General features: G+C 52.4%; 1 protein-coding gene across 1 annotated transcript in view; it reads left to right on the plus strand.

The window, feature by feature from the left end:
* Positions 1 to 23,686, plus strand: part of LOC102461162 (uncharacterized) — a 37,046-nt gene extending 13,360 nt beyond the window's left edge. The window contains exons 3-5 of the mRNA XM_025184963.2: positions 179 to 257; positions 10,705 to 10,932; positions 22,068 to 23,686. Of these exons, the coding sequence (XP_025040748.1) occupies positions 179 to 257; positions 10,705 to 10,932; positions 22,068 to 23,556 (1,796 nt within the window). The 3' untranslated portion in view covers positions 23,557 to 23,686. The remainder of the gene's footprint in view (positions 1 to 178; positions 258 to 10,704; positions 10,933 to 22,067) is intronic.
* Positions 23,687 to 25,005: the final 1,319 nt, after the last annotated feature.

Raw genomic sequence — 25,005 nt, forward strand, 5'->3', positions numbered from 1 at the left:
AATCAGATGGGAACCACTTTTGCTATCCGGGGGCTGTTACTCCATCTGATGACAACTGACCTGAGATTTGATACTATCTAAAAATGCCTTTAGACAAAGTTATTTCTCTCTTGTCCCCAGATATTTGTTGCAAGGTCTGTTCTGATGCAGCTTTGGCTTTCTCTTCCTATTTCTGCAGGCTTGAAGCAGTTGTACCAGGACCAGCAACTGTGTGATGCCACCATAGTGGCTGGAGGAAAGAGGTTCCCATGCCACAGGTTAGTTTCTGCTTCTGTACATTTTAAAATCTTCCATCTAAAAAAAGATCATTATATAAACCTAACACAATAACCTGGCATTTCTTAATCACGTCATTTAAACATTTCATTTGTCTTTACCTCCTGGTTGGCTTTATTTGTCTCTGAGGGTACGTCTACACTACAGCGCTAGTTCGAACTAACTTAGTTCGAATTAGTTAATTCGAACTAAGCTAGTTCGAACTAACGCATCTAGAACTAAAAACTAGTTCGAACTAGCGTTTTGCTAGTTCGAACTAGTAAGTCCACATTGAGTGGACTCTGAACAGGGCTTAAGGATGGCCGGAAGCAGTGCCGGCAGGGCATAAAAGGAGGACTTAGAGCATGGAGATGCTGTCTCAGGCTAGCCGAGGGCTGCGCTTAAAGGGTCCCGACCCCCACCCCGGACACACAGTTCTAAGGGGTGCCCCGCTTGCAAAGAAGTTCTGGCTTGGAGTGCCCTGAGTGCCCACACTGGGCACATCACACCACTCGGCCATCAGCCCGGCTGCACTTGCCGCAGGCTGCCATCTGCGGAGAGGGAGTAATTGGGGGGCTGCAGGAGAGCTTCCACCCCCAGAAGCCCGCAGAGCCAGCCCAGTCCTCCCCATCGGGGGCTCGTACCCCATTCCTCCCTCACCTCCTTCCACTTACCCTTCCTTAGCCCCCCTTCTTATTGATGTACAAAATAAAGATAACGTTTCTTCCAACATTGACTCTGTCTTTATTGAAAAAAAACTGGGGGAGACTGGGAAAAGGAGGTGGGAGAGGGGAAGAGAAAGGCTGGGAGAGGGGAGGGCAACTAACATGATCAGGGGTTGGGAACAGGTCCCATATGAAGAGAGGCTACAGAGACTGGGACTGTTCAGCTTAGAAAAGAGGAGACTGAGGGGGGACAGGATAGAGGGCTCTAAAAGCAGGAGTTGGGTGGAGAGGGTGCATACAGAAAAGCTCTTCATTAGTTCCCATAAAGAAGGACTAGAGGACACCAAAGGAAAGGAATGGGTAGCAGGCTTGAAACTAGTAAGAGAAAGTTGTTCTTCTTCCCAAAGCAAATAGTTAACCTGTGGAACTCCTTGCTGCAGGAGGCTGTGAAGGCTACAACTAGAACAGAGTTTAAAGGGAAGTGAGATAAAGTGATGGAGGTTGGGTCCATGGAGTCCTATTAGCCAGAGGGTAGGAGTGGTGTCCCTGCCCAAAGTTTGTGGAAGGCTGGAGAGGGATGGCACGAGACAAATGGCTTGGTCATTGTCTTCGGTCCATCCCCTCCAGGGTCCCTAGGGTTGGCCGCTGTTGGCAGACAGGCTACTGGGCTAGATGGACCTTTGGTCTGACCCAGTACGGCCATTGTAAGCTCAGGGCTCAGGGTCGGGGGTCTCAGTGGACCCCCTTGATTTTCATGCACACCTGGTCCTGGGTGGCCAGGCTGGCAGCTCTCCTGCCCTAGACGGCCACTTTCCTGTGCCTAGTGAGGAGATCGTGGACGAGGTCCACGATGTCCGCACTAGCCCAGGAAGGTGCCCGCCTCTTGCGGTCCAGGGCAAGCTCCCGGGAGCCGCCAGCCTGGTCCCGGCAAGAGGGGGTGGGCTGGGGGGCATCGGGTGGGTGGCTCTGTGCCGTGCCAGGTGCAGGGTCTGCTAGCTGGGTGCTGGCAGGCTTCCACCTGGCACGGGCACCGTAGCCAGCCCGTGCCCCTTTAAGGGGTCCGGGGCCGGGAGGGGGGCATAGAGTTTCCCTGGTGTTGGCCAGAGTGGCCACCAGGGAAACCTGGGGAGGGCTAGCCTCCCACTAGTTCGAACTAAAGGGCTACACAGCCCTTAGTTCGAACTAGCTAGTTCGAACTAGGCGTTAGTCCTCGTAAAATGAGGTTTTCCTAGTTCGAACTAAGCGCTCCGCTAGTTCGATTCAAATTCGAACTAGCGGAGCGCTAGTGTAGCGCCTATTAAAGTTAGTTCGAACTAACGTCCGTTAGTTCGAACTAACTTTGTAGTGTAGACATACCCTGAATTCCTTGGAGATTTCCTTGGAGAAGTCCCTTAGCCTTGTGATTTTCTAATTCTGAGCTGGTTATTTCAACCCATCCCACTCTCAGACCTACACCAATGTAAGTCAGGGATAATTCCACTGGAGTTCCACCAGAGTGAAGAAGGGAGCCAAGAGGTAGGATGGCAAGGGACACAGGTGAATTGCAGTTGCAATCTAGTTTGAATTACAGGTTGGACACCCCCCTGGTGGAACGAGGTGTACAGCTAGTTCAGAATAGGAAGCCTAGTCCGAACTACCTACTCCGTGCCGCGTGTAGGCGCGTGTAGGCGCGGGCACGGAGTCCGAACTAGCGGGGATTTAAAAATGGCGGTGCCCGGCAAGATGCAAATGAAGCCCGGGAAATTCAAATCCCGGGCTTCATTTGCAACTTCGGTTGCCTACATTACCACCCTAGTTCGAACTAGGGTGGTAGTGTAGACATACCCCTGCAGACTAAACAAACCCAAATCCCTCAGTCTCTCCTCATAGGTCATGTGCTCCAGCCCCCTCATCATTTTGGTCGCCCTTGGTTGGACCCTCTCCAATGCATCCACATCCTTTCTATAGTGGGGGGCCTGGACACAATCTTCCTGATGTAGCCTCACCAGAGCTGAATAAAGGGGAATAATCACTTCTCTGGATCTGCTGGCAACGCTCCTCCTAATGCACCTAATATGCCATTAGCCCTTTTGGCTACCAGGGCACATAGAATCATAGAACTGGAAGAGACCTCAGGAGGTCATCAAGTCCAGCCCCCTGCTCTAGGCAGGGCCAATCCCAACTAAATCAACCCGGCCAGGGATTTGTCAAGCCGAGACTTAAACACCTCTAGGGATGGAGACTCCACTACTTCCCTAGGTAACCCATTCCAGTGCTTCACTACCCTCCTAGGGAAATAGTTTTTCCTAATATCTAACACTGTTGACTCCTATCCAGCTTCTCATCCACTGTAACCCCCAAGTTCTTTTCTGCAGAACTGCTACTTAGCCATTTGGTCCTCAGCCTGTAACAGTGCTTGGGATTCTTCCGTCCCAAGTGCAGGACTCAACACGTGTCCTTGTTGAACCTCATCAGATTTGTTGTGGCCCAATCCTCTAATCTGTCCAGGTCACTCTGGACTCTATCCCTGCCCTCCAGTGTATCTACCCTGCCCTCCTAGCTTAGTGTCATCTGCAAACTTGCTGAGGGTGCAATCCATCCCCTCATCCAGGTCATTAATAAAGATGTTGAACAAAACCGGTCCTAGAATCAAATCTTGGGGCTCTCTGCTAGATACCAACCTGACATTGAGCCGCTGATCACTCCCCGTTGAGCCCAACAGGCTAGCCAGCTTTCCAGCCACCTCAGTCCACTCATCCAATCCATACTTCCTTAACTTGCTGGCAAGAATATGGTGGGAGACTGTATCAAAAGCCTTGCTAAAGTCAGTGGATGTGATATACCTTGACTTTCCCACGTCCACAGAGCCAGTTACCTCAGCATAGAAGCTAATCAGATAGATGAGGCACGACTTGCCCTTTGTGAATCCATGTTGACCATTCCTGATCACACTCCCCTCTTCCAAGTCCTTCACAATGGATTCCTTGAGGATCTTCTACATGATTTTTCCAGGGCGGGAGTGAGGCTGACTGGTCTGTAGTTCCCTGGATCGTCCTTCTTCCCTTTTTAAAGATGGGCACTGCATTTGCCTTTTTAACTTGTTCTTCTAACCCTACCCTCTTCCCACTAGCATTCACTATGTCAGGCATCCTTCATCATCAGACTTCTTGGTGAAGACCAAAACAGCAGAAGGCTCTCTCTTGCCGCCTGCCCTCCCTCTCCACTGCTCCCCCCGCTTTTCCTGTGTGCCCTTCCCCCCGCTTCTCTTGTTTGGCACCTGAGTCTCCCCTTCTTTTCTTAGTTACCCTCCCTCAATGCAGTTTCAATTCCCCCATGTTGTTGTTAATATAATCTACCTCCCCCCTCCCCCCGTTTCCCTAGTGCAGCCGGAGGAGCCGGTCTTACCATCCTGTGCTGGGAGTTGTACCTCTTATTCCTTAATCCCCCTCCCTCCTTTCTGTATCACTGCCCTCCCACCCTGCTTCCAGCCTAGTGGGGGTGGGAGGTGTGAGGAACCTTCCTTTTCCCCTCCCCCCTTCTTCCTCTTGCTCCCTCCCATGGCACTTTTGTCTTCTCCCAATTGTTTGATCTTGTCCTTCCCTCCATGCCCATGACTACGATGAAGGGGCTGTCGTGTGACGTTCCTGCCACCCCTTCTCCTCCTGTCCTCACATCTCCCTCTGCAAATGTTGACCCCTGAGGCTGCCGGGCTAGCCGCTCATAGAACGGTGGTGGTGAACCTAGATGGGGATTCTGGGACCCTGACTGCTCCTGGCAAGGCACCTTCTGCCACCAGTGTCACCATGAAAAAGGTCCCTCTGAAGGGCAGGAAGGACCAGAGAACCTGCACTAAACCTCCTGCAATGGTGGCTCACCCCCCTGGCACAGCCCCAGTGCCAGCCATGGCTTCCCCTCTTTCCCACCCCCTGTTTTCTCCACCAGCTCTGATGGTGACAGTGTCCCAGCCCCCAGGCTATGTCTAGACGGCATCCCTCTGCCGACAGAGGGCTGCAAATCAAGCACTTTGGAAGTGCAAATGAGCCCGGGATTTAAATCTCCCGGCTTCATTTGCATACTCACGTTCCGACACTGTGCCTATCAGGCTCAGTGTCGAAAGTGAAAGTAAAGTCTAACCACGGTTCTGCCGCGTTTCTGCCGACAGCTCCGGTACTCCTCAAAAAACGAGGAGTACAGGATCTGCCGAAAAAGCCCCCGCTGTTGGCAGCCTCTAAGATGTTTGGGAAAGTAATATTCTTCCCGGCATCCAAGACCACCACCCAGGAGGTGGTGGAGAAGGGTTTGGCGGTGGGAGTAGTCCATGTCCTGCTCAAGCCGGGTGGTATTTCCTCTGTTCTTCTCTTCCTCCCCAACACTGCCCTACTGCCTTTCCTCTCCACTTTGGGGAGGCCCTTGTCAGTCCTAAGTCCCCTTTCTCTGGGCTCCATGGTTCCCACCCTCCACCATGTCCTCTCCTTCCACCGGCAGATTCAAGTCCAACTACTGCCGGTGGGATGGGGTGGGGCAGAAAAGCCCTAGAAGGGTCGTTTCTGATGCCCCATCAAGGGGCCCAGTACCGGGTGTATTACGCAGTGGGGGAAGTCCGGTGTTTTCTCTGTCGGGTACCGGGACACGTCCAAAGGGACTGCCTCCTGGTCCAGCCCAGAGGGGCACTCAGGACCCCCAGCACCTGGGAGGGCACCAGCCCCACCATCGCCGGTGGCCCTGACAATCCAGATCCTGGGGTCACCCCTCCTCCAACCGCAACCATCGTCAGTCCCACTCTGGCTCCACTGAGCCCACATGAGCGTGTGGGTGCTGCTGTCACTGCAATAAGTGGCAAGGCCAGGCCCATGGAGGAGAGGGTGGCGGGGTCAGCAACGAGACTTGGACAGGGCCTACCTCAGGGGTACGTTCTTCCTTCCCCCACTGCCCAGCCCCCTTCTTCCATTGCACTCCCACTGCTGCCCTTGTCCCCTGGCTCTTCCTCCTCTAACGTCCAAACCTCCTCCTCTGAGGGCTGGGAGCTCGCCATGGGGAGGCACCTCAAGTGGGCCCAGCGCTCCACCATGCCTACGAAAAGGGAGGATGCCCTCCTCGTTCCTCAGAGCATGGATGTTGGAGCCGGCCTTCCCTCTGAACCCCTGGATGCTTCACAGCACTGTGAGGTGGCTGAGGTGACCGTGGCAGTTGTGGAGGGAATAAAGGTCTCCCTCGCCAAGTCCCTGCATGGGGAGGCCACGGAGGATACTCCCACTGCCCCCACTTCGACTGTGTGGAGGAAACTGCAGACCCTGCCACCCACAAGGGCCACCACCTGGTGGCAGGCGGCAGATTCGCCTTCCTCTCACAGGAAGTTGAGGGCTTAGGTTTGACCCTGGCTGCCTCAGAGGGGGATCATCTTGTCCCGGAGGGATGAAAGCTGTCCTCTCCTTCTCTTTCTGACCCGCTGTCCTCCCCTCTCCCTCCTCCGAGTTGCCCCAGGATGAAACCATCTCTCCGGCTGTCAGTAGCGCTTCGGCCGTGGCCTCTGAGCCCCTGGGCGCCTCTAGTGGGCAGGAGTTCCCCTTGTTCCTCATTACCCCTGGTGCTGGGGCCTCCAGTGCTGCACTCCCTGTGGCACCGGGGCCCGGCGCGGGGGAAACACTAACCTGCCACCACTACCGATTCCCTGACCCGCAAGGAGGCACCATGTCCCGGTGCCTCTCCCACTGAGGCTTCTGACCTTGTTTCCACTCCCAACACCTGTCCCACCCCTGTTCCCTGCTCAGCCCCTCTCCCAACTGAATTTCCCACTCCTCCGCCTCCACCCCTTCCTCCTACTCCTTTTCCTAATTCCCCTCCGCCTGCCCCTACTCTGCTTCCTCCACTCCCCGATTCCTCCCTGACCTCTTTCTATTGCTGCTGCCCCTGGGGGCACCACGTTTCGATCAGGCGATGGCCCCTGGGAGGCATTTTTCGTTTCTCCTGCTCCCCGCATGTCTGGACCAGGTCTCCCGCTGCCACCACCTTCAGGGTCCCTGATTTCCTATGTCAGTCAGTCACAGGGCCCGTAGGGGGGTCTGGCCTGAGGACGCTTCGTGGCCTGAGGCCCCGATGCCCGATGTGCTGAAGGGCAAGATGTGCAGCTTCTTGAAGAGCATCTGTGGCTCCGAGAACAAAGTGGCTCTCGCCCTTCAGTGCTGAGGAGACTCCCATCTCATCCTCCAGACCATAAGGACCATTTTAGGAGAGGGTAAAGGGACTGTGCAGCGGGAGGCTGCGGCCTACCAGAGGGTCTGTGGCTTCCGTGACGCTCAGCTCATGTTAGGGTATGGTCCCGGTTTGCTGCGGGGCCCAGTGGGGACTGCCAGCACTCCCGCCAGCAAGGATCCTCCCCAGCCCTCTCATCCTTGCCACTCTGAACACAGGGGCTGTAGGCTGGGTCTCCGCAGGTGTCAGGTACTCTCCTTCCTTCAGAAGCGCCTGTCATTTTTGTGCAGGACGCTCATACCACTCTGACCACAGGCTAGCAGGTGGCTGGAGTGTGGGGACAGGGTCAAGGCAGAGTGGCAGCCCTGTTCTCCCTGGGCCTACAGCCCGAGGGGCTGGGATCACCAAGGTTGTGCAGGGCTACTGGCTGCACCTCCAGGTTCAGGTGGAGGGACTGACATTAAAGCTTATTAACATCTACACCCCGACGTCTGGCCCGGAAAGGCTCCACTTCTTCCAGCAGGTGTCTGCTTTTCTTGGCTTTCTGGAGCCTCGCGAGTGCCTGGTCCTGGGTGGGGTTTTCAATTGCACCCTCGAGGAACGGGACCACATGGGGACCAAGCAGTGCCAGGCCATCTCAAACGTCCTCAGGGAGACAATAGACCAACACTCCCTGGTGGATGACTGGCATGACCACCTCTCAGTTGAGCACACGGCCTTCACCTTTGTCCAGGTGCAGGGTCAGTGGTTGTTTCACTACTGGTTGGACAGCATTTATCTTTCTTGTCCTCCAGCATCCAGCCAGCCCCGTTTTCAGACCACCACTTGTTGGCCCTGACAGCCTCTCTGTCTTTGGAGAGGCAAGGGCCATCTACTGGCATTTCAACAATAGCTTGCTGGAGGACATGGGCTTTGTAGCATCCTTCCAGGAGTTCTGGCTGGCCTGGCATGGGCAGCAGTGCACCTTTCCCTCGGCACAGCAGTGGTGGGATGTGGGGAAAGGGCACACACAGCTCTTTTGCCCCCAGTGGTGCAGCTGGTGGCAGCATGCGGTGATAGAGCAGTTGGAACGGGACATTTTAGAGCTAGAGAGGTGGCTGGCCACTGGTCCCAGAGATCCATCCCTCTGCAGAACGTACTAGGAGAAGTGGGGTGCCTTTGTTCTTTCTTGCTTCCACCTCCTCTGGGAGATGGATGGAGGCTCCCACTTCCTCTAGTCCCTGGAGAAAAAGAGGGGGGCTAAAAAGCAAATCATCTGTCTTCTGGCAGAGGATTGCATCCCCCTCATGGATCCAGTGGAAATGCACGAGAGGGCTCGAGTCTTCTACGCCTCCCATCTCCCCGGATCTGACGACTCCTGCAGAGTTCTCTGGAATGAACTCCCAACAGTCAGCGCAGGTGACTGGGGCTGGCTGGAGTGGCCTCTCTCTCTCTTGCCAAGTTCTTGGAAGCCCTCCATCTCATTCCACCAATAAGTACCCAGGCATGGTCGGGATGACCATGGAGTTCTACCGCATGTTCTAGGACGTCCTCAGCCGGGACCTTGCCAGTGTCTGGGCCAACTCCTTGGAGAAGAGAGTCCTCCTTTTATAGTGCAGGTGAGCTGTGCTCACCTGGCTGCCTAAGAAGGGGGACCTCCACGATCCAAGGAATTGATATCCCATTTCGGTCCTCATAAGTTCAAAATCCTGACCCATGAGGTCCTGAATTCACTCCTAGATCTGAAGGAGGGAAAGAATCACTTTGGCTATCTAGTCTGACCCCCTGCTTTATAAAGGACAGAGAATTTCACTATACCCAGCTCCTCCATCACCTTCTGAGATGTCCTACATCTTAGACAGTCCTGCCTCTCCATCCCAGTTACTGTCGATCTTTGTTATGTTGCAGTGCTCAACGTGCCAGGCTCCAGGCTTGCTGAATCACAGAATCATAGAACACTAGAACTGGAAGGGAGCTTGCGAGGTCAAGTCTAGTCCCCTGCCCTCATGGCAGGACCGAGCACCATCTAGACCAGCGGTTCCCAACCTTTTCCAGATGGGGACCCATTTTGACAATTCAGGAAGACTTGATGACCTAAGGCAATTAAAAAATGGGGGGAAGAGAGAGGGCAGAGCCACCTGGGGAGACACTTGGCGACCCTTTTGAAATGTAATGGCGACCCATATTTGGGTCCTGACCCATAGGTTGGGAAACCCTGATCTAGACCATCCTTGATAGGTGCTTCTCTAACCTGCTCTTAAATATCTCCAGCGATGGAGATTAAACACCCTGACAGTTAGGAAGTGTTTCCTAGGGTATGTCTAGACTACATGACTCCGTCGACGGAGCCATGTAAACTAGTTTACCCAGCATAGGCAAATATTAAAATAAACATGGCCGCTGCGCTGTGCCGACGATCAGCTGATCTGGCACAGCGTGGCAATCTAGACGCGGATCTGTAGGTTGGGGAAGCCTTTGCCGACTGATCCCGTAAAACTCGTTTCATGAGGCATAAGGGATCAGTCGGCAAAGGCTTCCCCAGCCGACAGATCCATGTCTAGACTGCTGCGCTGTGCCGGATTAGCTGATCGTCGGCACAGTGCGGCGGCCATGTTTTCTTTAATGAAGTGGGGATTATGTAAATCCCCACTTCTTTGCCTATGCCGGGTAAACTAGTTTACATGGCTCTGTCGATGGAGCCATGTAGTCTAGACATACCCGTAATGTCCAGCCTAAACCCCCCTTGCTGTAATTTAAACCCATTGCTTCTTGTCCTAGCCTCAGAAATTAAGGAGAATATTTCTTCTCCTTCCTCCTTGTGACATCCTTTTAGGTATTTGAAAGCCGTTGTCATGTCCCCTCTCAGGTTTTTTTTTTCAAAACTAAACACACCCAGTTCATTCAGTCTTCCCTGACAGGCCATATTTTCTAGACCTTTACTCATTTTTGTTACATTTCCTTCTTTCTTCTGTTCAGGTTCTCTCCAAGTTTGGGGCAGAGCAACACAGAACAGGCTGGGGGCGGGAACTTTGCCCTTCAACATGAGTTTGTCTCATCCTGAGGATAAACAGCTGACTATAAACCATCCCCAGCGATGCTTCGTCAGTGTTGCTCTCTCCCACTACATATACTTAGCAAAACTAAAGGGATGAATAACATTTGCAAGTAGTTTTCAGCTCAGTCGTGCTCTTTCGTGACCATGACAAGACCAAGGCAGCATCCTCAGACTGTTGCACAGACGGGACCCAGTCTGTGTGATAGGACCCAGATGTAAAGAGCATTACACCTACCTTCTCGAATATAGTGTCCTAGTAACAGCCTCATGCCTGCCCATTTGGGAATTGATCAGCTCATTTCTGACATGTGCTTGGATTCATGGATAACGTGGCAGGATCTCAGGGTCTATAACAGGCCAGCTTCAAAGAATCCCAGAAAGAAAAAAAAAAAAAAACAAGAGCACAAAGCCATTTTGGGAATACCTCTAGCTGGCCTCCCATCAGAAGGGTTATCAGCAAGTAAAGGGGCAGGTATGGAGCATGTCCTTGCTGGCCAACTCGATCCGTGCCGAAGCAATGGAGATCCTTTTCCAGGGCCATGAATCTGCCCCACTGACAATGTCTCCTCTCTCTCGGCACAGGATTCTGCTGGCAGCTGTCAATCCCTACTTCCGGGCCATGTTTGTCAACTCCTTCAAAGAATCCCAGGATGGAGAAGTTCTGCTTCAAGACATGGCCCCCTCCACCGTGAAGACCATCCTGCACTATCTCTACACGGAGGAGATCTCAGTTACTTTGGAGACAGCTCAGGCTGTATTCACCGCAGCCAGCAGGCTTCAGATCCTCCCTCTGCTGGAGATCTGTTCCAGGTAACGCTGATGGGCAAACAACCACAACTGCACCAGAGCGGGCTATTGGGTCACATGTTTCCTGCCCACGTGGGGCTTCGGTTCTCTGGATCGTTCTGTTTTGTACCGGTTGGTATAATAGATGCAGGACAAAGCTGCCAAGCATTGAAATTAAAGCAGGAATGCGCCTTGGATAACTGGGGTCAAAGGGCTCTTCCTAAGGAGACCACTGTGTGCATTGGCCAGGAGGGTCTCCTGGATGAAGACGGGACATTGGGAACAGGCAGAACAAAGGGAGAAGTGGCCCAAGCTACGCCCCTTCTGCCCAAGGGCCCACCCTTTCCAGGCCACAAGAGGCAAGCCCCCATTGTGGGCTCTGACCCCAGCTCAAGGCTAGCGCCTCCTCACCTTAGCACCAGTTGTGCAACTGTGCCACCCCAGCCCTCACCCTGGCCCGGAGCTCCAAGTAACCCCAGCTCCTCCCGCATCCCAGAACGCCAGGCTGCATGTCCCACAGCTGCACTGCTGCCACAGTCTTCCTGGCCGCCAGACAGCCACGTAGCCTCAGCCTTTGCTGCCAGCTGAAGGGTGGGTAGAGTCACCACCCCTGTCTTTTGGTGAAGGCAATGGCTTCGTGGCTTAATCTGTGGGTGTGGGTTGATGCAGCAAGGGATACAAGCCAGAGACAAGTACTGGAAGTAAGAGGAGCCCACAGATATGCCAGATCTACTACTTCTGGAAAACTGGAAAAAGAAGTCACTTAGCAATGGTTGTGAAGACCGGGACTTTAACAAAGTTCAAAAAAGAACTAGATACATTCCTGGAGGTTAGGTCCATCAATGGCTATTAGCCAGGATGGGCAGGAATGGTGTCCCCAGCCTCTGTTTGTCAGGGGCTGGAAATGGACGCTAGGAGAGGTATCACTTGATGATTCCCTGTTCTGTTCACTCCCTTGGAGTATCTGGCACTGGCCACTGTCGGAAAACAGGATACTGGGCTAGATGGGCCTTTGATCTCACCCAGTATGGATGCTCTTATGTTCACTTTTGCCATTCCCACATTTTCTGTTCTTGTTTTTGCCCCTTCATTGAGTAATAGGCCTACTCCATCCTTGGTCTCCCTCTTGCTTTTAATGTCTTTGTAAAATGTGTTCTTATTAGCCTGTATGTGTCTAGCTAGCTTAATCTCATTTTGTGCTTTGGCCTTTCTAATTTTGTCCCTACGTCCCTGGGTAATTTGATCCAATTTCCACTTTCTAGGATTAATTTTTGAGTTTCAGATAATTTAAAATCTCCTGGTTGGTTTCTTCCCAGCTTCCTATCTTTCTGGTAGTGGGATAGTTTGCTATTGTGTCCTTAATAATGAGTGTCCTTAATAAAACTGCCATTCCTTTTGAACTGTTTTTCTATTTCCACTTGCTTTCCATGCGATTCAAGCTACCAACTTCCTGAATTCTCTAAAGTCTGCCTTTAGCCAATGGAAGATGCCAATGAGAGGGCTGTGTCCTAAACTCAATCCCTCTCATGGATGTAGGCCCCTGTCAAGTTAGGGCATTTTAGGGCCTATTGATAGCAAACACAGATAAACTCAGATAATCATGTAATAAGACTGCCCCCTATGGATATGTCTAGACTGCAAGCCTCTTTCAAAAGAAGCTTTTTCGAAAGATACTTTCGAAAAAGCCTCTTTCGAAAGAGAGCATCTAGACTGCATGCGGAACTTTCGAAAAAGCAAGCCGCTTTTTCGAAAGAAAGCAGCAAGTGAGTCTGGATGCTCTCTTTCTAAAAAGCCCTGTTTGCTTTCAAGAACACCTTTTTTCGAAAGAGCCTTTCGAAAAAAGGCGTTCTTCCTCGTGGAATTAGGTTTACCGCCGTCGAAAGAAAAGCCGCGTTCTTTCGATTTAATTTCGAAAGAACGCGGCTGCAGTCTAGACGCAGGTGAAGTTTTTTCGAAAAAAGGCTACTTTTTTCGAAAAAACCCCTGAGTCTGGACACAGCCTGTGAGACTGGCACCAGATACCATATATGATATAGTATTTCAGGACACAGAAGGTCTGCATGAAGGTTTTTCAGTGTCAGCATAATGCCTTTGTGGAATAACCTGACCCAGCCAGAAAAGCTGGATCCAGCATATTCTAGTACCTAGTTAGTTTCCTAACTTGACGTATCATTACTATATAAGGGTGTATCTACACTGCACCGTTATTTTGAGCTAACAAAGCGAGCATCTACACAGCAATTCCATACTTTTGAAATAATGTCAAAATAACGGATGGTTAATTCCGAAATCTGTAAACCTCGTTGCATGAAGAATAACGCCCATTTCGAAATAAGGGTCCTCCAGGAAATCCCAGAGGTGCCCTGCTGGCCACTCCGTCCACACTCCTCAGGACTCTATAGTTCCCCTTCCCCTGCAGCCCTTAAAGCTGCAGCCACAGGGGAAAGAGCTTGTGGCAGGAAGCCGGCCCTGACAGCATCCAGCCACACTGCTGCTGCCTGAGCACATTGTCTGGACACATTGACTGTCCCTTGAGCCCCCCCCCCCAAGAGCCCTCCCCCACTCTCAGAGAGTTTGTGATTCTAAGGAAGGGTAGAACAGCAAACTTAGAGACAATGGATTTCAGGAAGGCGGATTTTGGTAAGCTCAGAGAGCTGGTAGGTAAGGTCCCATGGGAGGCAAGACTGAAGGGAAAAACAACTGAAGAGAGTTGGCAGTTTTTCAAAGGGAAATTATTAAAAGCACAAAAGCAAGCTATTCCACTGCATAGGAAAGATAGAAAATATGGCAAAAGGCCTCCTTGGCTTAACCAGGAGATCTTGCATGATCTCAAAATAAAAAGGAATCATATACAAAATGGAAACTAGGACAAATTACAAAGGATGAATATAGGCAAGCAACACGGGAATGCAGGGGCAAGATTAGAAAGGCAAAGGCACAAAACGAGCTCAAAGTAGCTACAGGCATAAAGGGAAACAAGACGACATTCTATAAATATATTAGAAGCAAAAGGAAAACCAAGGACAGGGTAGGCCCATTGCTCAGTGAGGAGGGAGAAACAGTAACAGGAAACTTGGAAATGGCAGAGAAGCTTAATGACTTCTTTGTTTCAGTCTTCACTGAGAAGTCTGATGAAGGAATGCCTGACATAGTGAATGCCAGTGGGAAGAGGGTAGGTTTAGAAGCTAAAATAAAAAAGGAACAAGTTAAAATCACTTAGAAAAGTTACATGTCTGCAAGTCACCGAGGCCTGATGAAATGCATCCTCGAATACTTAAGGAGCTGATAGAGGAGGTATCTGAGCCTCTAGCTATCATCTTTGAAAAATCATGGAACACAGGAGAGATTCCAGAAAGCTAGAAAAGGGCAAATCTAGTGCCCACCTATAAAAAGGGAAATAAGAACAACCCAGGAAACTACAGACCAGTCCGCTTAACTTCTGTTCCAGGAAAAATAATGGAGCAAGTAATTAAGGAAATCATCTGCAAACACTTGGAAGATAGTAAGGTAATAGGTGAGAGCCAGCATGGATTTATAAGGAACAAATCATGTCAAACCAATCTGATAGCTTTCTTTGATAGGATAATGAGTCTTGTGGATAAGGGAGAAGTGGTGAACATGTCATACCTAGACTTTAGGTTTGATATGGTCTCGCATGATATTCTTATCAATAAACTAGGCAAATACAACTTAGATGGGGCTACTATAAGGTGGGTGCATAACTGGCTGGATAACCGTTCTCAGAGAGTAGTTATTAATAGTTCACAATCCTGCTGGAAAGGCATAACAGGTGGAGTTCCACAGGGGTCTGTTTTGGGACCGGTTCTGTTCTAGATCTTCATCAACAATTTAGATATTGGCATTATTAAGTTTGCAGATGATACCAAGCTTCGAGGGTTGCAACTGCTTTGGAGGATAGGGTCCTAATGCAAACTAATCTGGACAAATTGGAGATATGGTCTGAGGTAAACAGGACGAAGTTTAATATGGACAAATACAAAGTGCTCCACTTAGGAAGGAACAATCAGTTTCACACATACAGAATGGGAAGCGACTGTCTAGGAAGGAGTACGGCAGAAAGGGATGTAGGGATTATAGTGGACCACAGGCTAAATATGAGTCAACAGTGTGACGCTGTTGCAAAAAAAAGCAAACATGATTCTAGAATTCATTAACAGGAGTGTTGTGAGCAAGACACAGTAAGTCATTCTTCCGCTCTACTCTGCACTGATTAGACCTCAGTTGGAGTATTGTGTCCAGTTCTGGGCACCACATTTCAAGAAAGATGTGGAAAAATTGGACAGTGTCCAGTGAAGAGCAGCAAGAATGATTAAAGAGCTAGAGAACATGAGCTTTGAGGGAAGACTGAAAGAACTGGGCTTCTTTAGTTTTGAAAAGAGATGTCTGAGAGAGGACATGATAGCCATTTTCTAAAAGGGTGTCATAAGGAGGAGGTAAAACAATTGTTCTCCTTGGCCTCTGAGGACAGGACAAGAAGCAATGGGCTTAAACTGCAGCAAGGGAGGTTTAGGTTGGACATTAGGAAAAAGTTCCGAACTGTCAGGGTGGTTAAACACTGGAATAAATTGCCCAGGGAGGTTGTGGAATCCCCATCTCTGGAGATATTTAAGAGCAGGTTAGATAAATGTCTATTGGGGATGGTCTAAACAGTACCGGGTCCTGCCATGAGGGCAGGGGACTGGACTCGATGACCTCTCAAGGTCCCTTCCAGTCCTAGGATTCTATGACTCGATGATTCAGGGAACAGTCTGGTGGCACCCAGGAGCCTTCCATGCACCACAAGAGGCATGCACCCTCCTGGTCTGGGGCAGAGATCCTGGCCCTCATTGAGGTGTGGGGACGAGGTGGAAAACCTCTAGGATCTCTGCTCCAGATGATGCGATGCCAATACCTACAGCCACATGGCCAATAACTGAGCCACCAAGGGCCACATCCAGACCCAGGAGCAGGTCTGGATGACAGTGAAGGAGCTCTGCCAGGCCTGTGCCAGGATGAGGGAGCTCAGCTCCCACTGCAGGGCAGAACCACATTCCCGGCCCTATCATCAGGAGCAGCACGGCATCTTGGGGGGAAGTGCACCCCCTTTCCCACCCCTGGGGAGTGACTCAGGATGGAGATGCCTGTAGTCACCCAGCCAGGGGGCAGAGTTGTGAGGAGGAGGAGGAGGAGGACCCTGATGCGGTCAGAACCGTCACCTCGGTGATCCTAGAGCCAGTATCCCACGGCCTCGATGTGTCTCAGGTATCCTCCGAGGCCGGGGAGGGAACATCAGGTGAGTGATCTCAGGCACATGACACAGACGGGGTGGAGGTGGCAGGCGGCGAGGTGCTGAGGCGTGGCCGGGGGATCGCGCTGCAGTCCGTGCACAGGGATACACACACAGCACCAGGAGGCAGCCCCTGGGCTCCTGCTCACAGCATTGGGGAGGCCGCCCACACTTCAGACACCCGTGAGGGACACCCTTCTGCCACAAGCCACCACTAGAAGGAGGCTGGGGACAAGGACACACACTCAGGAGTGCTGCACATGGACAGGCCTGCTCTCTCGAGGCAGCACCCACTGCTGGGGACAGCGCTGTTAGGTCTGCATGAATCTGCTGCTCTCCCCTCCCGCACCTCCCCCCTCCCCCCTTATCCCTCAGTGGCCAGGGATACAAGGTCTCCCCACTTGGGATGCCACCACTGCCAGACCCAGCATGTTCATGGCATCGAGGCAAACCCAGCCAGCCCATGGCCCCTCCCACCTGTAGGATCTCAGTGTGACCAGCAATTTCCCAAGCTTGCTTGTCCCTGGGATGTGGGGGGGAGCCTGGTCCCCTGGGGACAGCTGGGCCCCTGTAAGACAGGGCCCACTGTCCAGGCCACACATGGCCTTGCTCCCAGGACATCACCTTCCTCTGACCCGGGAACTGTCGGTCTCGGCTCCCAGATGAGGGCAGAGCTTCAGGGACAGGGTCTCCAGGGACGACTGACCGTCTCTATTCTCCCCAGCCGGACTAGCTGTGAGACGGGGCCAGATGACACCTCCTGGGGACAGCCGCCTGACACCGGGGAGCAGCAAGCACTGGGGAATGCAGGAGGAACTGCTGTGGGAGCACATCTCTGTACTCTGGGCCCTGCACAAGACACTGGACCGAGGCTCTGGGAGGACGTGCAGTGTGGGCAGACATCTGGAGGGAGATGCTAAGGCAGGGACACAACATGTGCGCGACTGTCCAGTCTCTCCTCGCCCACCGGCTGCTCTCCTGCTTCAGTCCCAGCTCCTAGTCCTGCCCCTCCTCCCATGCCCAACCCTACCTCTTGCTTCTCCCCCAGCCTCAGCCTCTCCCCTCCCCCATGGTTGCCGAGGTCCCTGCACACGAGATGGAGGAACCATCCGAGCCAGGTGCCACTCCCAGTCCCAGCCCTGAGCCTCTTCCCACCCCTCCTCCCCATCAGCTTCCTCCTCCCCGCTCCAAGGTTCTCATCCTTTCCCCTCCCCTCCACCCTCCCTCTTCCAGGTTCTTTCTCCAGTCGCTCCACAGTAACTTCTACCCCCAAATAAATAACCAAAAAGTTCTCTTTTTAAAAAAAAATAAAACGTTCATTTTATTGTTTCTGCAGGGGTGAGGGGGAAGGGAGGGGTGTTGGAGGAAAGGCAGAGAGGGGCAAGGCACAGGCCCCTACTGGGGGAGGCCCCAGGGAGAGTGGACTGAGGTCCTTGTGAGAAACTCTCCTGCAGGGCCTCCCAGATGCACCTTCCCCCACCTGATGGGCCTGCCAGATGGCAGCTGTGCACGGCTGTTCAAAGGCCCTGCCCTCCCAGCCAGCTTCTGCCTCCCACCCAGGGAGGAAGGCCTCCCCCCTTACTCTCACACAGGTTGTGGAGCATGCAACACACCGCCACCACCTGGGGGATGTTCTCCTCCCCAACATCCAACTGGGTCAGGAGGCATCAGAAATGGCATTGAAGTGGTCTTTGCTGATGTCAAGGTGTCCAGTACAGGGCTTCATGAGCCACGGCATGAGAGGGTAGGCCACATCCCCCACGATGCACAGTGGCATGTCCACATCCCCGACCCTGATGCGGCACTCGGGGAAGAAAGTACCGGCTTCCAGCTTCTGGAAGATGCTGGAGTTTCTGAAGATGCTGGTGTCATGCACCTTCCCCGACCACGCAATATAGATGTTGGTAAACTACCGGCAATGGTCGACCAGGGCCTGCAGGACCATGGAATCATAGAATCATAGAACACTAGAACTGGAAGGGATCTCGAGAGTCATCGAGTCCAGTCCCCTGCCCTCACGGCAGGACCTAGCACCATCTAGATCATCCCTGATAGATGTCTATCTAACCTGCTCTTAAATATCTCCAGAGATGGGGATTCCACAACCTCCCTGGGCAATTTATTCCAGTGTTTAACCACCCTGACAGTTCGGAACTTTTTCCTAATGTCCAACCTAAACCTCCCTTGCTCCAGTTTAAGCCCATTGCTTCTTGTTCTATCCTCAGAGGCCAAGGAGAACAATTTTTCTTCCTCCTCCTTGTGACACCATTTTAGGTACCTGAAAACCGCTCTCATGTCCCCCCTTCAATCTTCTCTTTTCCAAACTAAACAAGCCCCGTTCTTTCAGTCTTCCTTCATAGGTCATGTTCTCTAAATCTTTGATCACTATCCAATTAGCCCATTATAAGACGGGATTTTCAGGTCTCTCCTCCAAGTTGGTCTTCTCTGCTGAGCCTCCGGGCTCTGGTTCTGGCTCTGTCTCCGTCTCTCTCTCTCTCTCTCTTTCTTCCTCCTCCTCCTCCTACTGTCTCCCCCTCTCTCTCTCAGCTCTCCTCTTCCTTCTGCTTCTCTCTCCGTCTCTCTCTTTCTCTTCTCCCCCTCCTGCCTCTCACTTTCTCTCTGCTCTCCTCTGTCTCCGTCAGGGATGCACGCTCATCCAGGCCCCGCTCCCTGGACGTGTAAGTCACTGCCCCGCCCTCCTTCACCTCCTGCCATGGCACTCAGCTGATTTCTGCGCTGCTCAGCTGGGCTGCTGCGCAGGAGCAAGTGACGCAAACGGCCTCTCTCTCTCTTCTCCTCCTCCTACTGCCTCGCCCTCTCTCTCTCTCAGCTCTCGTCCGCCTCCTGCCCCTCTCTCTGTCTCTCTCTCTTTTTCTTCTCCCTCTCCCACCTTTCACTCTGTTTCTCTTCTCCTCCTCCTGCTGCGTCTCTCTCACTCTGTCCTCCGCCGCGTCCTCTGTGTCTGCCCCGCTTTCCTCCTTTTGAATCCAGCACCCTTTCCTGACGTCAGAGACGTGCGCTCATCTAGGCCCCATCCCCTGGCTGTTCCCTCTGGGCAGCGCTGCTGCATCCCACCGTGGCGCTCGGCTGACTTCTCTGCCACTAAGCCGGGCCGCCGCACGGGAGGAAGCAGTGCAAGCGGCCGTTTGGGCCCCGAGCTCCCCATGCAGCACTCCCATGCTGCATGGGGAGCGTGGATCCCAAACAGTGGCTTGCGCCGCTTGCTCCTTCGTGGTGGCCAGGCTGAGTGGTGCAGAAGTCAGCCGAGCGCCATAGCAAGAGGCAACAGCGCTGCCCAGAGGGAACAGCCAGCGTTTCATTGTTACAGACATTGGGCTACTATATGTATGATTCTAGTTGCTCTTCTCTGGACCTTCACCAGTTTCTCCACATCTTTATTGAAATGTCATGACACAGTACTCCAACTGAGGCCTAATCAGCGCAGAAGAAGGACTTCTCATGTCTTGCTCACAATACTCCTGTTAATGCAGCCCAGAATCATGTTTGTCTTTTTTTTGCAAGAGCAAACTGTTGACTCAGAGGGTATGTCTACTCTACAGCACTAATTCGAACTAACTTAATTCAAATTACAGGCAGTCCCCGAGGACTTTTGCCTGAACAGGAGCAGCATAGTATTTCCACAAGAAGCACTGACAATCTTACATGAGATCGTCAGTGCTTTTGCAGAAATTCAAGCGGCCAGTGTAGACAGCTTGCAAGTTTTTCCGGAAAAGCGGCTGATTTTCTGGAAAAAACGGCCAGTCTAGACACAGTCGTATTGTTTGCTTATATTCGTCCTTTGTCATTTGTCCTAGTTTCCACTTTTTATAGGACTCCTTTTTTATTTTTAGATCACGAAAGATCTGGTTAAGCCAAGGCGGACTTTCGCCCTGGAGAAGCAGCCCTAGCAGTTTATGTATACAGAGTAGGGATGTTAAATATCGGTTAATTGAATAGTCGAGTAACCTCAAGAATTCTTATTGGTTAGTCGACCATTCGCCTCTGGGGGCGGGGCCAGCAGCAGCGCAGGGTGCCAGGTGGGAGTTCGTCTGCAAGAGGAGCCACTTTAAAAACCAGCTCCCCTTGCGGACTGGCTGCTTGTTGTCCTGCTGCTGCCTCTGATAAAGTGCCTGGTGGAAACAGCTCCTGCCTGGGGTGGGCAGTCTGAGTTCCGGGACCCGTTGTGAACTGGAACTGAGCCAGGCTGCCTGCCCGCCCGGCTCCTACTACACTAAATGCAGAGCCACAGCCGGGGTAGGTCCCAGACTCAGAGTGAACCAGACCTGCTGGCCAGCCTGCTAAAATATTTACTGGTTGGTGGGGGGAGGGAAACGTGCAGAGTCTGTAGCATTAATCGACTGCACTATTACATATCTAATACAGATGCCTGGTGGTTGGGGGCCTGGATGGGGATGTGGGTACCATCAATAGCCCCCCCCTGCAGTTGGGGAAGCCGGTGATGATGGGGTCCATGTGGCAGTGTGGATGTCCCTGCGCAGCAGGACGGTGTTGATGGCTTTCACCACCTGCAAAAAGACACAAACAAACAAACAGGGAATCACAAGGTAGCTAGAGCTCTTGGAAGATTACCGAGTCCCCCCCTTGTCCCCCAACCACACCAGGAGCCACCCCCTATGTAGCCCATCTCCCCCCAGCAGGGCTGTGTGAGGGCGAGACTGGACAATGCCTGGGGTCTTCCCCCATCCCCACTCCACCCCCCAAAACCTCTTTTCCCTAGGGTTCCCCATTCCAGCACGCCACCCACCCCCTCCTGGAACTGTGGCCCAAGAGTGCCATGCCTGTATGACAAGGGTCCTAATGGTCGACTTCCCCACGCCGAACTGGTTCCTGACGGACTGGTAACTGGCCGGCGCGGTGAGATTCCACACAGCCATGGCCACCTGCTTCTCCAAGGGGAGGGCAGATCACATCTGGGTGTCCCGTCAGGTGAGGGCAGAGCGAGCCAGGCACACAGCTCCAGAAACGTCTCCTTCCTCATGTGGAAATTCTGGAGCCACTGCAGGTCACCCCACTGCTCCATCATGAGCCAGCTGGTGTCCAGTCGCCAGAAACGACAGTGCCCAATGGGTGCAGCTGGAAGAGCTGCGCTCCCAGAGGTTGAGGGTCTCCTCCAGCAGCTGGGGGTCATGTCCTGCAGGGCCATGAGGAAGCATGACCATCAGGGGCCGGCGCATGCCCAGAGGCAGCGCTGGCTCCATAGCTGGGAGTGCTGTGGTGTCCAACAGGGCAACCAGAGCACCCAGGGAATACCCTTTGCTGTCCCTCGGAGAGTTAGGCAAGCAGAAGAACCTGAGAAACGGCTTCCCAAGGGGGTCTCTTTAATCACGGGTCTCAGAGAGCCTCAGGCAGCAGCTCCAGGAAGTCACTGCTGACCTGATGCCCTGCCTGAAGTGGTTTCCAGGGGCCTGCCATGCGAGTTAGCATCCAATCCGTGTGGCCGCTCTGTTTCAGAATAGCTCAGCGCTATTTCAATGCACTTTTTGTGTGCAGATGCGCTATTTCGAAATAAGCGTGCAGTGTAGACAGCCCCTAAGAGCCGTGCGCTAAGCCTGATCTTTGCACAACCTTCCCATTGCTATCAGTGGAAGAGTGTTGTAGCTTCGATACATATCCAGCCTCACCATGCTATCTGAGCACCTCGCGTGACTGTATTGATTTATCCTCCCAACACACCGGCGAGGTAAGGCAGGGTTGTTCTCTGCATTGTGCAAATGGGAAACTGAGGCATTTGATTCTCTCCCTTAGAATGACTTTAGCTCCCCACGTGAAGTGTTTCTACTAGCTCAGTGTGTACGGGAGAAGGGTTTCACCTGTAACATCGCCAGTAACATTTATCCCTTTACTTTCCCAGCTTTCTTCTGGAACATGTTTCCCTCAAGAATTGCCTAGCACTTTATGAACTGGCTTATGCCCATGGAGACCAAGCTCTGCTCCGAGTAGCCATGAGACACGTCAGCCTGAACTTTAGACACCTCGCTCAGGAGGACAAAAGTTTCCTCAATTTGCAACCCAGCACTTTGATAAGCATCATCTCCTCAGACAGCCTGGTGGTGCCTTCGGAGTGGGTTGTCTACCAGGCAGTGTGGCGCTGGATGAAGTTTCAGGCCTCCAGCCGCCGTCCGTTCCTGAGTGAGGTAATGAGGCACGTCCGCCTCCCGCTCCTTACCCAGGAAGAGCTCCGGGAGGCCCAGTTAGAACTGCAGTGTGAGGGGGATGTGCGTCTGCGATGGAAGCGTCTCAACAGGCAGGAGAGGCTGCAGGAGTGCGGAGGCCTGAGGCAGGGCATGTACAGCCCATGTATTGTGTGCGTGGACCTGTTCAGCATGGAGGGCCCTGAGCTGAAAACGAAGGATTTTCAAGTAGGCTGTTTTGACCCTCAGACAGAAAAGTGGGAGAAGCTGCCGCCTTTGAAGTGCTTGTACTGCACTCGCTGCGTGGCTGTGGCAGACAAGCTGTACGTAGCCGGGGGTGTGCACACTGACGACTCGTATTCAGACACACTCCACGAGTACAGCTCTTTCCGAGGCCGTTGGACGCAGCTCCCATCTATGTCCACGCCCCGCGCCTCTCACGGCTTCCTAAGCTGCAGCCAGAAGCTCTATGCTGTAGGGGGCTGGTGCAGGTATGAAGATTATCTGGATTCTGCAGAATGCTTTGACTTAGTGGTAAGGCGCTGGACCCCCATCGCGCGGCTGCCCTACACACTGAGCCATTTTGCTGCCACAGTGCTTAAAAATAAACTGTACCTGATAGGGGGGGTGACAGACACACTGGGATCTTGGTGTGTCTCCAAGAAGGTTATGATCTACAAAGTTAACGCCAACGTGTGGACACAAGTGCTTCTGGATGCCGAGTGCTACTGGTCCGGTGCTGTATCCATGAACAGCGGGATATATGTGATTGGCGGGTATGTTAGGAGCAGGGTGAGACACCGTAATGAGAGGTGGCCTGATTCAGGGAACCTGCATTGCAGTCGCAAGAGTTTCTTCCTGGGCGAAGATGGCAGAGTGCACAAGGATGTGGTGGTCCCAAAGTTGCCAGTTGAAATTGCTGGTGCTGGTGTGGTGCGCTGGAAGAAGAGGATCTACGTGCTGGGCGGAGAAAATAAATATTTATACAATAGCCATGATGGGGAAAATGAAGAGGAATATTATAACACAATTTACTACTGGGAGCCTGGAGACCACAAATGGATTCAGTGTCCAGAAAGACTCCCTTTCAGCAACTGGGGAATCAGCGGATTTGGGTGTGCAACACTGAAGATACCCAAAAAATCGATTCTCTCGCTTTTTCGAAAGACATCTGTAGCCCTGACAGCTGTTGAGTTAGCAGAGAGTTAGCTGGCTTTTATCCTCATGCCCGATTGCCTCCTGGTCAGTATATCCTGTCCCTAAAGCTGCATTTGTGAAGATCGCCTGTCTCTCCCTTTAGTGTGTTTACTTGTGCTTATCTGAATTCCCGGGCAGCCACTGGGAACCAGCAGATTATTGGTGAAAGAAGGGATGTGGTTCCGAGGGAGCAATTCACCTCTGCCTTGTTTTGGGGCTGCCCTTTACACTTGTGCAAAGTGGGCATGAAATGCTACTGAGCCAGAGCTCTCCTAGGGAACCATTTCGTTTGGTTCCCCAAAGGAAGGGGGAGCTGGCAGCAAGCCATTATTAGCCCCTTGCTATGTCTGGGGCCAGCTCTCAACGGCTTCCGGGCTGCTGCGTGTCTGGGCTGCTCTGTGTTTGACCCCTAAAGAGGTGGATGCTTTTGAAAATTGCCCCTGGCGTCTGGACAGCCCTGTCCTCCCCCAGAAGGCCTTAAGCCTGTTGCCTGTTGTGGCTGAGGCAAAGTCCCACTTTCAAATGTGCTTTCAATGAGAATTAGGCACCTACGTCATGTAAGAGCTTTTGGAACCTTTTCCTGCCTTGGCTGCACCCATGTTCTGCTAACTATGCCCCTGCCATAGAAGCCAAGAGACTAGCAGGGTTCAGGGAAGGGTTAGATACCTGTATGGATAAAGAGTTATTACAGCAGTGAACAGTGAAAGAGTTATCAGAACCGTTAGCTGGGGGATGAACCCTCCTGCTTCAGGGTGTGAGTCAGCCTCTAATTACTGAGGAACAGGAAGAACTGTTCCATAGGGCACATTAGCTATTGCAGGGTTTCTGGCATCTTCTAGCTGAGTTTCTTGTGCTGGCTGCTTTCAGCAGAGACACACTGGACTGGCTGTAGCATTGTCCTGATGGTGTGTGGCAATTGCTATGTTGCTTCACTGAGAGCTGGGAGAGGAGTGTGTCATAACAGTGCCTCAGTGGAACCCTTCCCTGAGGAAAACAGGTTTCTAAGCTGCCACTAGAAGCTTTAAGCTGGGGGACAGGCTGGGGCACCTCTGAAGATGATCTGGAGTCTGCAGAATGCTTTGACTTACTGGAGGGGACCTAGACCTCTCCTCTCTCAACTGCCCTACCCACCCACTGAGCCACAGTGCTTTACCACCACCTGATAAGGGGTGGCAAGACACACGGGGCCCCTTGTGTGTTTCCAGAGCATTCCTGTGGGTTTGCGACAGGGGGCAGGTGAAAACTAACAGCCTGTCAATCGTGATAAAAACGTCTGTAGAAATATTATAAGCCAAATTATGAATTCTCCTGAATTCATGTTCATGGCGCACGTTCAAACCCATGTAGCTCTGATTTGGCAGAACTATTCAAGCAGTCTGTCTTAAATGAAGACACGCGTGTTTACCTCAGGAAGCAGTAAGCAAGGCCCTGGAGACCGCAAGAGCGAGACAAAGCGGCCAG

Source organism: Pelodiscus sinensis, chromosome 23 (genome assembly GCF_049634645.1).
Source record: "Pelodiscus sinensis isolate JC-2024 chromosome 23, ASM4963464v1, whole genome shotgun sequence".
In the NCBI taxonomy this organism is placed as follows: Eukaryota; Metazoa; Chordata; order Testudines; family Trionychidae; genus Pelodiscus; species Pelodiscus sinensis.